General features: G+C 42.4%; 1 protein-coding gene across 1 annotated transcript in view; it reads right to left on the reverse strand.

Moving 5' to 3' along the window:
- Nucleotides 1-595: 595 nt before the first annotated feature.
- IGF2R (insulin like growth factor 2 receptor) overlaps nt 596-17,050 on the reverse strand; it is an 83,864-nt gene continuing 67,409 nt past the window's right edge. The window contains exons 36-48 of the mRNA XM_048487772.1: nt 16,621-16,770; nt 15,348-15,509; nt 14,167-14,374; nt 12,543-12,689; nt 11,110-11,344; nt 10,413-10,549; nt 9,480-9,597; nt 8,014-8,160; nt 7,184-7,368; nt 5,761-5,947; nt 4,357-4,512; nt 2,244-2,313; nt 596-1,590 (exon numbers count right to left, since the gene is read on the reverse strand). Coding sequence (XP_048343729.1) covers nt 1,195-1,590; nt 2,244-2,313; nt 4,357-4,512; nt 5,761-5,947; nt 7,184-7,368; nt 8,014-8,160; nt 9,480-9,597; nt 10,413-10,549; nt 11,110-11,344; nt 12,543-12,689; nt 14,167-14,374; nt 15,348-15,509; nt 16,621-16,770 — 2,298 coding nt within the window. The 3' untranslated portion in view covers nt 596-1,194. The remainder of the gene's footprint in view (nt 1,591-2,243; nt 2,314-4,356; nt 4,513-5,760; nt 5,948-7,183; nt 7,369-8,013; nt 8,161-9,479; nt 9,598-10,412; nt 10,550-11,109; nt 11,345-12,542; nt 12,690-14,166; nt 14,375-15,347; nt 15,510-16,620; nt 16,771-17,050) is intronic.

Raw genomic sequence — 17,050 nt, forward strand, 5'->3', positions numbered from 1 at the left:
TGGCTGGCAGCAGCCAGTAAAAGCATCTGAGGAGAAAAAGGCAGGCAGGAAGGAAGCAGAGACTCAGGTTAGGGAACAGGCAGGTGGCTGGTTGGCAGTGGCCAGCAGAAGCATGAGGGAAACAGGTGGCTGGGAAGCAGCAACCAAATTGGAACCAGCAGGCAACCAGGGTGCAGTTGTGAAGGTGCTGGGCCCCCAAAATGTGCCCCCCAAAAGTGGCACCTGGGACTCGAGCCCCCAGTGTTCCCAGTAGATAATAGGAATTCTTCCTTTTACGGCTGCCTAAACTATCCAATTGTACAGCTCCCTCCAATCTCCTTTCCCATCCTTCCAACATTCAGACACCAGTGAACTTCTGCCCCTTTAAGTATCACACAGAAGGTTTAAGCTCATCTGAGAAATGACGATATTTTCAGCCCAACTATACTAGAAATGCATCTCTGGGTATTTAAAAATGTGTTTTTTGTTTGTAAATACTGATGAAAGGATTGATGTGATCAGTACTGGAGCGAGACTTACCATGCAAAGAACAGCCACTGTTCTAGGCTAAAGCTCTAAAGATATGAAAGACCTTTCAATAAAAACAATTTTCAAATCATAACAAGTCATTTTAAGTTAGGATACAGAAATCAAATTTACAGGCAAATTTCATCAGATCAATTCCAAAATGTACATCAAACCAACCCAGAGGACACACAGAGAACCCCTCAGCTCTGCTTCAAGTGGTGGGGAAATCTGTAGAACAAATACCCTGCCTGCAGGAAGAACATGCTGCTTATTATTCCCATGAACCTGAGTAGTGAGAGCAATAAATTAATACAGAAGAGTGTTAAAATGCAAGTCTCATCTTGAAGCTAGAAGTGAGGGGACTTCATTCAAATTGGATTCTACCCTTCAGAAACATCATGTAGCTTTTTCCAAGTCAGGGGGAGTGCAAATCCTGGCTTAGGAGACGTACCACAATTCAGTTTACTGGGTGTTAGAAACCCAGCAACTGTTAAAGAGATCATTGTAAACAACTAGGATTGACCATTTCTCTCTCCCCCACCCCCACCCCCACCTTTCCCTCTGAAATTTTCCCTTACAAAAGGCTAGAAAGAAGTCAGCGGCAGCAGAAGTCTTCATATTTGGTTGGAAGTGTTCGCTGTCCCATTTCAATATATACATTGAATTTTGATCAGGCACGGTACTGAGCTAAACGTTCAACAAGTCCTCATCGCTGTCATCATGGAATGACGCCGTATTTGTTGCATTTCGCAACTTCCGTTGGCCAAAACCAGAGCTGCCTTTGCTGTTCATGCCACCATTAAGCAGGAGAGCTTCATCGCCTGCCTTCTGATGAGGCATACCCCTATGGGAGCCTTTGGACTGGAAGGTCTGGGCTGAATAAATTTTTACTTCTGGTACTGTTAGAACTTCATCCTCACTGTCCATGTCATCCACATGAAGGGATGGGAGGGTCTCTGATTTCCTTGCTTTCCTGGTGACATGGCCGTTTTCTTTCACTTCATTTTCCAGCTTCTGATTTGGTGTTGCAATTTCTTCCATGAGCCACTCAATTTCACTCTCATTTACATCTTCGGTGTTAATCTGTCACATTCAAGGGGTTACAATTAGTGAACAATATTTTAAGGGCTTTGCACAAATATTCCAGGGTTGTTTAAAGCAAGGTTATATCTTCTGACTCTCTCTTTCTGTAGCAGCACAAACACTCCCTCAGCATAAAGGAGCTTATTGAAAATATGTTGAATTGCAACTGCCTCAGTGAACTACTCTCAAGAGGAAATATGCACTTAGGGTGAGGGGGGCTATTTTCACAAGCCTTGTGAAGCACCAAATCAGCATCTTCACATGGAATGTTTAGATTGTGAGGGGAGATAAGAGGACTGTCCCACTGCTGCACAGCTTTCATCATTAGGAAGTTGCTTCTAATATTTAGCTGAGAAGCACTTCTTTGTAATTTCCTCCTTAACTATGTCTAGTGAAATTCTTTATACCTCATGCAACACTGGCTTATACAGAATTAAGTACAATGTGTTCAACATACTGAATTGCTTAAGACCAAAGGCATAGTTCCAAGGGGGCCAGGGTTAGGGGGCGTGGCGGGGCGTGTGGTGGGGCATTCCGGGGTGGGACGGGGACGACGACGAACTGGTGCACTGGGCACTTTCCCCCCTTGCTACGCCTCTGCTTAAGACATTAAAAACTTGAATGCATACAAAAATAGATATGGGAATAATTACCTTTGAGTACTTATAAGAAACATTTGATGTCCTCCAACAGCAGCTTGCAAGTTTTTGCTTTACTGTTTCTCTACAAATAGAGAAAAGATTACATATTCAATCCATTAAGCTCCATTCATTAGTAAATCTATTGGCTAAAACCAACTTCAGGTTTTACAAAGTGAATTGACCAGTGGCGTACCTGTCAGAGGGACATGGGGTCACCTATGTCCCCAGGTGCCACCTATCTGGTAACATGGGGGGAACAGCGCAAAATCACCCCCCCCCCCAGACCAAAGCTTTCCACAGGTCTGCTGAGCACCCCTTGGCCTGGCCCCACAAGAGGAAGAAGTTGAAGACCAGGCAGGGAGATGATCAGCCACTGCTGATGGGAGGTTGAGCCGGGGGGGGGGGGGGAGCAGCAGCTCCCAGAAGGCCTCCCTCCCAATAGTGAAGCCCTCCAAGGCCCAGGGTGGAGGGGGGGGGGATCTGCTGGCTGGCTGAGTGGGCGTTCAGCTTCTCCATGTGGTCCTTCTGACATTGGGAGCCATGTGACAGCCTCTTCCTAGTAGCTGGAGGGAAGAAAAGGCCAGCCCCACCGAGCGTGCTCCACCATCCAGCCCCATCCATGTCTGAAGACGTGGCCACCAAGGGTCCAGGAAGAGCTGGGCTGGTGGCAGGAGCGGTGCGGCCGCTGGCCTGCCTACCAGGGGGCACCTGTTTCATTGGCTCCTGGGCCAGCCTCTGCTGCCTGGCACCCGGCCATGTCTCTGGGCGCAGAGTATGAGGCCGCTTCTGCGCTGACTGACAACCCAGACACTGATGAGGTGGGTGAGGGTGAGCCTCTCCAGCTGACTGGCACAGCCTCCGATAGAGGTAGGGGGGGGGGGCAGCAGCAGCCGGCACTGGACTGGGAGCCTGCCGTGGGCAAGGCCTTGTTTTTGCGCCCCCCCTCTATCGGAGGCCAGGGGCGCGGGGTGCATAAACAAGGCCTTGACTCCGGGCCACATTTTATGCCAGTACGCCTCTGGCACTGACATTCACTTTTATGTCTGAAGGAGGACTTGACTCCCAGATCAAACAACTGCTCTGAGAAACTCCTCCACCATTTAAAAAATTAGATCCTACAGAGAATTTCCATGATTAAAAGAGAGATGTGATTCTGCCCAATTCCATCTCCCGCTGAAGACTTCCAATTTATGTACGTATGTACGTATGTATGTATGTTTCAATTTATATCCCAGCCTCTCCTGCAGGGCTCAGAGTGGCGAACAATACAATAGTAAAAACAACCGTAACAATACAACAAAATCAATCAACAATAGCAGCAACAGATGGCAAAGACCCACTCCCTCTGTACCTACGGGTGGCCAAGGTGGTAATATGGGAATCAAATACAGCAATCAACCCGGCTGGCCAAATGGAAATGCCTGGTGGAATAGCCTTGTCTTACGGGCCATTTCATCTCTTTCTGGGGATCTGCTATCCCCTAGAATCAGCATGTCAGGGAGCATTTTGGGCAGTAGCAGGAAGGGGAGGTAGAGAAGTTGTACAACCAGTACATCTAAGAATATTACCACCAGAGCCAAATCAATTTTGTCAACTGAGGATCTTGCCCCTGAAGTGAAAGGAAACTTGCAAATGGAAGATGTGCAAGTACTACCCTTTATCATGAGCCTGTTTATGCAATTTCCCCTTCACATTTTACATGAAATAATAAGGGGGGGGGGAGTGCAGAAGATGGTGGTCCAGGAAAAAGACACAAAGATAGCATGCTGGAAGGCTGAGCAAGAGGAACATAAAGCATTGGGTCACAGCAGAAGGGATAAAAGTGGGACTGGGGGAACGATGCAGGCTGCAGCAGCTGAATAAGAATGCGCTTCAGTGGCACCACTGCTAATTGTTTTGTCAAAGAAAGGACAAACATTACAGAAAACGAATCCTTTTGCATTAAGGTTATTTAGTGCTGCCATTTGCGCCACAATTGCCACAGTAAGCACATTAGTCTGTGTGAACCAGCAATCAGGAGAGGCCACCTGAATGGTGCTCACAGGCCCCTTCTCTTTGGACAAAGAGAAAGTGACCAGGAAGTCGTATCAAAAATAAAAGCCCTAACAATCCTTCGCTCTCTTACCTCCGCTCTTTCTTGTAAAGCAACAGGATCACTAAACATGCCGTAAGAATCACAAGGAGCAAACTCAGCACGGCACCAACTGCTTGGCTTCTTCCAGAAAGGCCTTTATGAAAGAAATCGTCCACATAGTCTTTGCTGTTTGTGTCCTCGGGGTTTCTGCAGGTAAAAAATGAAACAGCACTAAGTTTATGTAGGAAAAGGGCAACAGTGCCTGAACAACTTCTGATTACATATATTTGTCAAACTGCTTATTGTGACATGTGGAGAAAATGGGTCCCGAAGTTACATGTTCATTTGGGTGGCTTACAGCCCCAAATCCTCTTCAGCGAGTGGAGGATTGGCTGTGATGGTGGATTCACCCTTCCTGAGGCACTTACCCCGATGGAGGAGTGATTCCGCTGGTGTGTGGCCTCTGCCCCCATCCCTGGCACTGGAACGTGGTGCTGAATGCTGCCACCAGTGCTCTGCTGCCACCAGTGCTTTTGTCAGTGTTACATCGGTGAGCACTTTTGTCTGGCATAGATGCGTTGAGGTCCATTGGGGCTTTTTGGTGTGGAGGCTTTTTGACTTCCCCACGCCATTGGGAAGCCTATTTGGGGGCGGTGCCTAGGTGCCTAGCTTGTGGATGGTGCTGCTCGCCTTTGTTTAGAACCAGCCAGCCAGCCAAACTGAAGTCTTCTCTTAATAATACTTCTGAGTGTTCCCTGCACCACAGCTTTCAAAGAGACTACTTAGCCAGAAGTTAATTCATTGTCACAGGTGCCAAGTTACCTCCAATAGGCTCATTTACACACTAGGATTGGCCTCGGACTAGGAAGCATGTAAGATAGGAAGAACCCCACCAAAATGCAATTTGTGAAAATATTTGAAGTTGTTGGTCCTTAGCCTTTATGCCAAGGGGGCTTAATTGATGGGAGTTTTGTGTTCATATAAGCACCACCTGATATTTATCAATCTTTAGATCAAAGGGCAGTGAAATGACAGCTCAGGAGCAGTTAAAATTTATCACTGAGCAGCTTTCTGGCAGCCTAATATACTACAGACTGCAGCCAAACAGTCCCCCCAAGTTTCTCCATAAGGGCAGCCCTGCTGGCTCAGACCAGTGGTCCACCTAGCCCTGGCATGCTGTTTCACACAGTGGCTAACCAGTTGCCCTAGAGGGCCACCAACATGCAGGACACACAGGCCAAGGCCATCCCCATGAAATGTCCTCTGAGCACTGGATTTCAAAGGTTTACTGACAGCTCAGTTTACTGCCTCTGAATAAGGAGGTTTCTTTTACATTCCACTCTGAGTGGGAAACTTACACTATGCACTTGGAACAAACCCTTTTGCTATTCCATCTGGTAAGTATAGAGAAGATCTCCTGTCCTCTAAGCTAACTGAAAGACAAGATTCACTTACACCAATGGGCAGACTGCTGAGGTGTACCAGGTAAACAAGTACTGGCAGTCTGAGGACTCATGAAGGAATTCGGGGATGCCTTCTTTGTCCTGCTGGTTGCAATGGAAGAAAATAGTCGAGGACACAAACTTTGTATCATCTCTACCACATTTCGAGTTGGAAGACAGCACAACATCCAAATCTTCATCTACAAAAGAGGGAAAGACAGAGATGACATCACTACAAAGGGCTGACAAGCAATTAGAACACGTTCTCATTTCACCTACTGTACTTAAAACTGATAGAGGGGATAGTTATTACTGAAATTTCATTTTGACTACTATCATGTAACCCAATAAAAAAAATTCCTACAGCTGGCTCACAACAGAATCTAACAGAACCTTTAAAGAAAAACAGAGATGTTAACCTGAGTATCAATTCATCATTGAGTGGGAGTGATCCACCCTGACTCAACTTTGATCTATTCTTTTTCCTGGACTTTGTTTTCATTGGTACTTTGCATAGTAATGTAACGTAACTGTTGCTTGGACTGCTTAGCCACCCATCCTTACTTTGTAATAATGTTATCCCAGAGGCCCCAACCTCTTCTGTACATTCGTTCTTCTGGCAACTGGGAGTAACAGTTTATACATTTGATTAACAGCTGTGGTCCACATATACTTACAGTTGTTTGTCTGAAGATGCCACAAGACTGTGAAGCTGCTATTCCTCCCACCTGAGGGCTTGTTTGCTTTTTAAGGAAGTCAACAATTGCTAGAAAACTACAACTCAGCAACCCCACTCATTGCCAGGATTTACTAGCTCCACTAGCTCACAGTTTTCATTGTCATCCTATTGCTCTTTTTGCTGCAGAGGTGGGAAATTAGGTGATAGTGGCAACAAACAGTTCACGTTATTGTGGTGTTGTGATCTAGCAACTGCAGATTTTATAAAAGCATGAAAAAACTTAGGTGGTGTTGGCATGGTGTTGGCATGTGGGAAGGACAACAGCCGTGCAAGGAAAATGTAGCCACTGTGCGCAAGACCTTCAAAAGTGTGCCCCTTTCAAACCACGCAAGTATGCAAAGATGTCTGTTTGCAATCTTTCCAAAAAGATTGCATAAAGCCAGAAAATCCAGAAAGTAGATTTCCCCCAGAAATCCCAACACACACACAAACCCCAGTTTGGATGCCAAACCCCAGTTTGGAGCAAAACTTCCATGGTGAAGTTTCCCTTAACAAATAAACCAGAGCAGGCAGGGCAGTGGCTTGGCAACTGGAGTTGCAAATTGGGAAGCCACTGGGCCGCTCTGCTAGGAACTTATGGTATACAGCTACCATTGGCAGCTATATATTGAGTTCTGAAGTATTTTAAATGCACCTCATCAATATCACTGCCAGCCTTCATAATGACATAGCATTAGTAAACCAAGTAGGTACCTACCCTGAATATAATATTTAGTTTTGCTAGAAGATCCAATTTTTCTGAACAGGGAACCTGTTTTTTTAACCTGGCATATGTTGGCTCCCAAACACTCTGGATGCTTTGAATCAGTGATAGACGAAAGCTGAATTTCGTAAGTGTAGATGTCACCATTTGGTCTGATATCACCAGAAGCATTGTATAATCTGAAACAAGGCACATTTAAATAAACTAATTTAAATTTATTTAAATGTATTAACTTTTTAATCCACCCTTTCCTGACCATGTCAGGCTCAGGGTAGCTTGCAACAGAATTCCACAATTAAAATTACATATTTCATAATTTAAAAGCCTCACAAACTAATACTCTAAAAACATACACCATAATGGGAACCAATCAGAGAGGAAAGATGGGAAAAGGGACCAACTAAAATTAAATAAATGAGGGAATAAGGAACAATTGACCTCAAAAGTGGACAAAAGGAAGGTGGAAATTGTCACTGTCCTCAACCACAGGCCTGGTGGAAATGTCAGTTTTACAGGCTCTGTAAAATTACAACCAGTCCTGCAGGGCTGGGTCTTCCTGGATAGAGGGTTCCACCAGGCTAGGCAAGAGCCAAGAAGATTCTGGCTCTGACTGAGAACAGCCGGATGATTTTGGGACCAAAAACCACCAGTAAGTTGTTCCCCACTGAGTGAACTGCTCTTGGGAAGGGGGAGGTGTAACAGGAGAGGAGTTACCATAGATATGAAGCTCCTACCCCATTAAGGGCTTTCAAGCTTAGCATCAATGGCTGGATTTTTGTAGTCCTGATTTATAGCAGCATAAATTGTTCCCACTATTTACTTACTTGTAATATATATCACCCAAACTGAAATTCTTCCCAGTCGCTGAGTTTTTAATTGTGCCATTCACTATTTCTACTTCTTGAGGTTTCACTGCACAAGCAGCCCGAGTCTCCCATGTAATATAATAGATACAATTTTCTTCATCAATTCTAAAAGAAAATACTGAGATGTCAGCAAAAAGCATTTAAGAAAAGCATACGTGGTGTCTGTATGCTTTATTTCAGTAACTGCAGCTTGAAGAAGATTGTTTTTCAGTTCTCCGAAGTCACAAAGACTGTTGAATGAGATAATTGGGAATTCTTGTTAAGAGTTTGTAACCATTTGCACCAGCAAGCAATTGAAGATAACACTGGCAATTAGTTTAATTAGTAGGAATGATCCCATTGGATGTAGAGTGTTACCTGACACATAGCTTCTTCTATATTACTTTCGAATATTCTAAGGGAGACATCTTTACTTATTGGCTTATGCTGTTACGTGTATTATTTCTTGCTTTTCGACTTTGATCAGTGCTCTTGACTGAGAATGTTACTTTGCTTGCTTTTGTGGAACTAAGGCTACGCAATTATGAATATTGCTGACTGGGCTATTTTGGGGCTTTCTCTCCTTATGTTGGCTATTGCAATATTACAAATATTTTTCTGTTCCATTTGTGAATGTTATTATCAGTGCCATTGAACTTCTCTGATTTCTCTTAAACCAAAAAATAACTTTTATTCAGCTTGTGTGAGTTGGTTTTTTGGTTCAGTGATGACCAACGGGTCCTGGGAAAGTACTTAAGGTCCATGACACTTTTCCTCCCAGCATCCCATGCCCCCCTTCAAAGAGCATCCTTCTATTTTGAGAAAATGGGATTATGCCATCACAAATCAGCCCTGCACGAATGGAGGGGCAGAAAAGAGTGGAAGCAAAGCTGTTTTCTCAGAGCAGTCCCATGCAGAGCTACGCCAGCCTAAGCCACAAAAACCAACTGGCTGAGAATGGAGTATTTAGCTCAGGACTGCACCATTATTAACAAGGCATTAAGAAAGGGAAGTGGACTGAAGAAGTGGGAAGCTACAAGGAGTTCTTTAAAAATAAAGATGGGTTATGTATGTATGACCATCTTCTGAGGTGATTATGAAGCCTTTGGTTCCACTAATAGTAGATCCTTCCTCTGAAGGAAGGAGCTTGTTCTGCTAGCATAAAGAGGCTTAATAAAAAAGCACCTTGGAATTCGACCCAAAGTTTCTAGAACTTGAGATTATGGAATTAAGTGAAAAGGCAACACATTGCTTAAAAGGAAGTCTAAATACACAGTGAGCTGCACAATAGCTAAAGGTCTGGCCACACAAGGGAGAAAAATTTTCTTCCCTCACATAACAGGGAATACTGTAAGTCCTTGTGGTACCTACACTGGTTCACTGTGGTAACATGCAAGGAGATCCTGACCCTGTTGGAATGGCCAGTTAACAGCCTCTGTACTTACCTATCCAGTTTTGGCATACCAACGGTTTTTGCACATTTCAGCTCTATTACCGTTGTTGCTTTCTTGTTTCTGTGTGGACATTCATGGCCATTGGAGTAATTGAGAAGAATTTTATCATCTGCAATAGAAGAACCACCATGTGTTTGCAAAGTATAGGAAGCAAACAATACTTTGAAACACTCCCTCCAACTACTCCTAATACTATTTCTTCATAAGCCATACTCCATTCAAGTCTTATAGCCAAACATTTCAAATCAAAATGCAACAGGGTTGCAACCCTGGTTTCTAGGTGTCGGGGGGGGGGGGGCTCAACAAAAATATGACACACATTCCAAACAGTTGCAGAAATGAGGCAGTTTTCACATATTTTTAATTACTCACTGCAAACATTTATTAGCTGCCTTTCTCCATTGTGGAACTCAAGGTAGCTTACAATATAAATAAAACATAAAAACAGAATAAAACAACAAATGATAAAACCCATAAAAAGTCACAAAAACTCCAATTAGGACCGTCAATAATAAAAGTTAAATCAATTAATGCAGTCCTAAATAAAATGGTCTTCAACTGTTTCCTGAAAATCAACAATGAGATTGACAGATATTCCACAAGGGTAGTGGGCCAAGCAACGGTTAAATCTTCGGAAGGAAGGAAGGAAGGTGGATAGGCAACCCTCCATGGGGAGATGGCTCCATAAATGTAGGGTTGCCATGGAAAAGGCCCACTCTAGTGTACCCACCAAACAAGCCTCTTTAACTGGTGGGACAGTCAGGAGGGTACCTCCCTGCAACCTTAAGTCCTGGGCAGAAACATATGGGAGAAGATGGTCTTTCAGATACTCTGGAATAAAGTTTGCATGCATGTTTTTAAAAGAACATACAGATAACTATAGGAAACCACCATAGCAAGATCACCAAAAAAAAAATACAATACCCATCACATTCAGCATCTGTGTGTGCACCAGTCCCAGAACTTGTACAGTCCCACTATGACTCTTCCGACAAATATTTGCCTGCTCAGGGCAGCCAGAGGGCCCTTCATGGACTCTTTGACAGAGATTCATGTAGTAGCTGTTTAAAAAAAATCATAACTGTATATATATCCTTAAGTAAATATTTCCATTATATAATACTTAAAATATGGCTCCCATTTGTCTTTCGATTCATGTTCTGATCTTCTGTTGACAAAATTAGTCAGTTTAGCATATAAATTGATTAAAGACCTCTTAATATATATTGATTAAAGACCTCCTAAAATAGTACAATATTTTCCATGTGTACAAAATTATTTGTATCTATTAGTTTTTTTCTAAATATAACTGAGAATGTAGCTAAAATTAATTAGATAATTCAAACAACCAATGTTTAAGGTTGCTCTTTTTCAGTATATTAGTAAGTAGTAGTTTATTTTCATCAAAACGATTTTAAAATTTTATAAATGCAGATCCATGTAATGACTTTATGAATGAAATGTTTAATTATTTTATTTTCTTATTTTTCCCTTTTCTGTGACTTTTTGTTTGTAAAATAAAAACTGAGGGGGAAAAACAGAAGAAAGAAAGTGAGCACAAATCTTCTGACCAACAGGAACTAATCAGCCAGGTTTCTATGAGACATAGAGACAGACTTACTAGCTGTCCTTGTCAGCAAACTTCCATGATCCTGTCAGCGAGGAGAGCACTCTCAAATCATAGGTTCTGTGCTGCTGAATGAACTTGCACTCCATTTTCCTGGGTGGGCACACAACTGGAGTCTTCCATTCAAAAGTCACAGCACAATCAAGGGTCTCACTTAAAAGCCGAGGACTCGTGTTACCAGCGTTTTCATCACACTTGAAAATAAAGGTCGACTCCCTGCGCCCAGTTACTGGAAGGCAAGGACAAAAATTTACCACTCTTGAGAAATTAAATCTGTGACTAACTCCTACAGTCCAGTTTTGTAATAGCTGGGAGAAAATTAATACTTTCAGTACTTCCATATGTACACCTGGACTGAAAAGTGAAGCAACTTAATACTTGGGGAAACCTGCCTATTCAGAACATTTATATTGTCACAACAGTGGCTTTCATGCCAGTCTCAAAAGGAAAGAGTATATACCGTGTTTCCCCAAAAATAAGACAGTGTCTTATATTAATTTTTGCTCCCAAAGATGCGCTATGTCTTATTTTCAGGGGATATCTTATTTTTCCGCTCCACAGCTGCATGCTCTGGTGTTCTGTTCAACGGGCATGCTTCCAAACAAAAACTTTGCTACGTCTTACTTTCGGGGGATGCTTATATTTAACACTTCAGCAAAACCTCTACTATGTCTTATTTTCAGGGGATGTCTTATTTTCGTGGAAACAGAGTAAAAGCTGCTCACAACTGGGCTTAACAAAACAGAACAAGAAAGCCATGAGTTTAACAAAACTCCTGAAGCATCAATATGGAAAGAGCAAGAGAAGAGTCTGCAAAGGTCAACAGAAGTTACCTGCCCACTGGTATTTAGTACAATGATGGCTGGGAAAAGTGTAATCCAGAATTTAATCCTGATTTGAAATTTCAGTTTGAAGAACAGGTCAACAGACTGTGATTAGATTAAAGAAGTCTTTGGTATCAGTTTTGTGCACAAAGGAATGGGACAGGGAGGTTGCACCGAGTCAGACTGATCTGTACCATAAACTCAAATGTGTCGGAGATGTCGGAATAAAGCATCTGAGTCTACATCACCTCCAAATCCAGTGGGCCTGAGCCAATCAAACTCATTTTACACTGTGAGTAATACTGCATGGAGTATTTATTATTTATTGAAAAACCAGTACAAATGGTTTCAAAACTCAGATGATCTAAAAATTATGGGAAGTAGCTTCCAAAATATTTGCTGTAATGTTCATGTACATTATATGGTCATATCCTATTTATTTGGTAAGCCCACACGTACACAAACTCACTGTTCAATGTAACATACCCAGCAGTTTATATTTGTCACTAGCTAACAAAACAATAGAAATCACAAAATACCCCATAACTGACACTGTATAATAGTTACTATAAGCACCTTCTTTAAAAAGAGAAGCTTTCTTACCATTTCCACAAAAACCCCATTTTTTGTCTCTTTGGAAATTATCCGTAGTAGCACACCACGGCCGTTCGTGTCCTTCCTGAATGCATTTGTCATACCTGACACCTTTGTACTGGAAAGGGAAGACACAAAGCTCATCCATTTCAGTCACTGCAAAACAAAAAAAAGGCTTCCATGAATAAAATATACTGTCTCTACCTAAAGGCACTCCAATTTAAATGAGCCAAGAACTTCCACAGGTTTTAATCACCCTAAAATTGCAGACTACAACAGTGAACAGCTCTTGGTTCAGCAACTGCCCTGTATTATGAACACCTAGGATACCAAATTAATTGTGTGCAAGTTTAGGGAGAACTAAAACAGATGATACTCCAAATGGAGGTTAAGGTTTGTGCTGCTTCTTAGCTGATGTTGTGATTTTTAAGAAGGCCCCTGATTGAATAGGCCTAAGATACATTTAGTTCAGCCTTCTGCTTGCGAGAGTATAAGATAAGACAGAAGGCTAAACCCTTGTTATCATACAGATAAGTGAGTGAATATCGCTTTTTATAGTGTTATCCCAACATTTTGAGCTAAAGGCCCTCTTTAGCAGAGAGTATCTTCCAGATAAATATATATATCCAGTCAGTTGGAAGTATTTGAACCTAATTTTCCAGGAACCTGGAAAATGTGTCTGGGAAGCCCACATTCAGAACCTGCCTTCCTGTTGGCCCCCAGCCTCTGGTAAGCAGAAGCATACCACCTATGAAAAATATGAAATGGTATAAGGCTGGAACCTCTTAAACATGGCAGAGAATGGCAATTCTCCATGTTTCATGAACTTGATTTTTAAAGTAACTTTGTGACTGAACTCCTTCAAGCGTTTTGGAGAAGCAGGATATAAATGATTAAACAAAGGAACACCATCCACCAAAGGCAGGTTATTGTAACAGACATGCACCCACTATTCATCAGCTACCCAGAACAATGAAAAACAGTAACTCATAATGACTAACAGGATTTGTGAATGGTAGGATCAGTCTCCCATGCTTAGGAAGAACTTCAGACATCCTGTGATTACCACGTGAATGTCTTTCCCTTCTGGTTGTTCTGGTGGTAAGCTTTGCCTTACTCATACCATAAGGAGAGAAGTGAGGGGGGAAAGGCTCCTTAGCTGAGCTCTGAAATGCCTTACAGTATTAGGGCAAGCTTGAAATAGGCACCTTGCCTTGTACAATCTTCAAGATATATGGATCAGACATTTGGCATTATAAACAGATATGTCCATTTCTCTTCTTTACATCTCCAAGAGGCTCAAAGGGATAAGAAATGTCAGAAGCAACCTTCAGGAGATTGCATAACCTAGCACACTCCAGGACAACCGCATAATTTACTAGGGGAAATTTCAATGGCGATTCCCAGACATAACGGCTTCAAATATACTCCTTTATGCTTTGGGATTGAGAAGTGCTTCTTCAAATAGAAACTGTGAGCCAGAAGAAGCTAAGAAAGTAGTACTGTTTGTCTTAGGCATTAGGCGCTGATTGACTGCACCCCTACATATGTTATTGGGTGTTTCAATCAAGCAATCCTGAAGATAAAGGAACTCATTCGCTGGTTTACTGGTAGCAATTTCACAAAGCTTTACCTGGAGGGCACATATCACCACCCTTATACTGCAAAATGACAGCTTCATCTTGATGCCGATAATCCATCTTCATTTCCTTTATGTTACCAAACGAGGCAGCACTGTTGCCCGAGACAAGGCAGACTGCTGCCTCTTTGCATTTTCCTTGGGGCACATCAGCTGCTCTGGAACACACCCCAAAATGATAATGCCTGGATCCAGATGAAACCTGTGCAGAGAAGTCAATACCACACATTACTGAATTGCAAAAAAAGATTTTAAAAGATGCTTAATTACCTTGTCATGCAAAGACGAGTGAGGGAACAGAAGACTGAGAGCAGAAACCCTACTGGGAAAGATCAGTGAAAGCTGCCCATATGTGATACATTTAATTTAAATGCTGAAAATGGCTGCTAATCTCAGTTTCAACTATATAGGGCAGTCACCCAGAACTGCGAAAGCCTGAAAGGAAACAGAAAGATTGGGATTTTTCCCATCTCCCCCGCCCTGCCCCCCATTTTTCCAATAGAAAAACTGGAAATATTATAATGTATTCTGTCTTAGAAATTAAAGTTGTCAACTCCAGGTTGTGAAATACCTGGCGGTTTTGGGGCCGGAGACCAGCGAGGGTGAGATTCAGAGATGGTAGAGAGCCCAGCAGGGATTAATGACATACAGTCCACCCTCCAAAGCTGCCAGGTTCTCAGCTTTCTCTCAAGTATTGGGTATATTTACAATTTTGCTTATAGAAAACTAAGGCATTTATAACTTTTCAGTTCCATGTGGCAACATTTTCAATTTTATATGCCAAGCAGGATACAAACAATGCATTTTATGGTCATCAGTGGTAAAACGAGTTTAGCTTCTCTAGGCCAAGAGGTGTTACATCTATTTCAATCCCACCTTCCCACCCCCCCACCCCCCAAAAAATCACAACTTTTTCTGAGGGGAAAAACATTTTCTTCCTCCTTGGGTTAAACATTTCTGGAAATTTTACAACTCTAGGATCACCTAGGGAAATACACTAATGCGAGAACTTCCAGCATTATCTGGAACTGAACTGAAAATAAAAAAATAAAACTAGACAAATCAATAGCCATTTGGGTCCCCATAGCAGCAACAGCTGAAGTCAGAAACATATAACACAATAGAGTAATTTGGATTAAAAGGGTACAGTTCCCTTACTGGCCAAGCCACATCACCTTGTGAGACTGTCTGGAAAAGCTGGAAAGATTGAAAGTGTAGTGTAAGCGCTCATCCGTCACTGAGCAGCCCAAAACATCAACTTCATCATGGCATACAACTGGAGTGCTCCATTCAAACAGGTATTCACAGTCAAGCTTGCCTATCATTTTTGGCTCCCCCTGTGACCAAAGCACAAAGAAGAAAACAGAAAATTGTTTAAGGCTTGGACTATTAGATGGCCAAATAGGAGGGATGAAAGAACAGCAGCAGCCTTTAGGAATGAAATAGCCACTGAAGCAAGATACATTCAGAATAAGGTTTGATGCACCAGTTGATATTTAAGACATGGCTGACACCCTTAATTATATTTTCATTTCCAGATGACTAGGATCATCTAAGAAGCTAAGCAGGGCATGCCCTTGTTGGTACTTGGATGGAAGACAGCCAAGGAAGTCCAGGGTTGCTATGCAGAGGCAGGCATCTCTTGAAAATGCTACGGAGTTGCCGTAAGTTGGCTGCAGCTTGACAGCCAAAAAAAGAGAGTAATAGACAAAAAAGGCATGAATATCCCTTGAGAGAGAGATGCTCATTGCAGACATTCAGGTGCAACTCTTACAGCATTTTGCTGTAAGAAGCTCAGAAGGTATTAACTGCTGGACTATTGTGTGTGCTCGGCATAAGGCAGCACAGAACCTATTATTCACAGCAAACAGAGTATCCCCCTACCTCCTTCATAGAGGGGCTTTCTATGCTTCTCCACAGTGGGCATACCACCCTTCTGCCCCAATTGATATACCATTCCTTTCCCCATGCCTTTTCAAAAATTTAACATTGCCTTGCAAAGTATACAGACTATATCAATTTACTTTATTTAAGCATCCACTGCATAAAATCCGAGTACAAATTCAAGCCTGACTACGGTCTCCATGCGCCAATCTAGGAAGGCATTGGTTCACTTTTTTCATTCACCTTCTATTGCAGTTCAGTCAAATATTGTTTCGAGGAGGGCAGATGAGAATCTATACAAGCATATTTATTATAAGTACCCCTACCCCCTTACGCTAGGAAACATTTGTGATGGGATTGGGAGTGCACCTGCTTGAATGGAAAATATGTGTCGAGTGAACCCAGGTCTACAAAATACAGCCAGGTATCACTGAAGTAGATAGAGTAAACCCAGAAATGGCCTTAAAATCTATTTCAACAGTATGGCTTTATCATCCTTCTTTTGATATCTCAAATAATTTTTTGATACATTAAGCTGGAAAGGAGAAAATCATAGCTACTTACCAGATTTGTTCCTCTGTTGCAATGAAATATAATGCGAGAGGAATAGTTGAGTGTATTATTTGATGAACAAGGAGTAGAACTTTTATAAGCAATATAAACTTCATTTGTTGCTGAGTTGAGTTTGGGAGCTGCAGGGATGTGCCCAATATCCTGAACAGAAGACAAAATTTGTTACTTTAGTTGTAATAAGTTCACACTTTGCTACTGGTCTGATGAGCGTCAAGGTAGTCCTGAAAGTTCTGCAAAGCATCTCATATGGCACTGAGAAGAGAAGTTATCTTGGGCTCAGCAGATGAAAGCAGCAGCCAGTTAGATCAGAACTAAGAGCAGTTTGGCAAGAAACACGGGACAAGGAGACAGACTCCTTGGGCTGTGACATGTCAGACTGCAGGCTGGAGAACTCCATTTTCAGAGGCTGCTCCCACATTAA

This window comes from Sphaerodactylus townsendi, linkage group LG01, assembly GCF_021028975.2.
Source record: "Sphaerodactylus townsendi isolate TG3544 linkage group LG01, MPM_Stown_v2.3, whole genome shotgun sequence".
Lineage (NCBI taxonomy): Eukaryota > Metazoa > Chordata > Lepidosauria > Squamata > Sphaerodactylidae > Sphaerodactylus > Sphaerodactylus townsendi.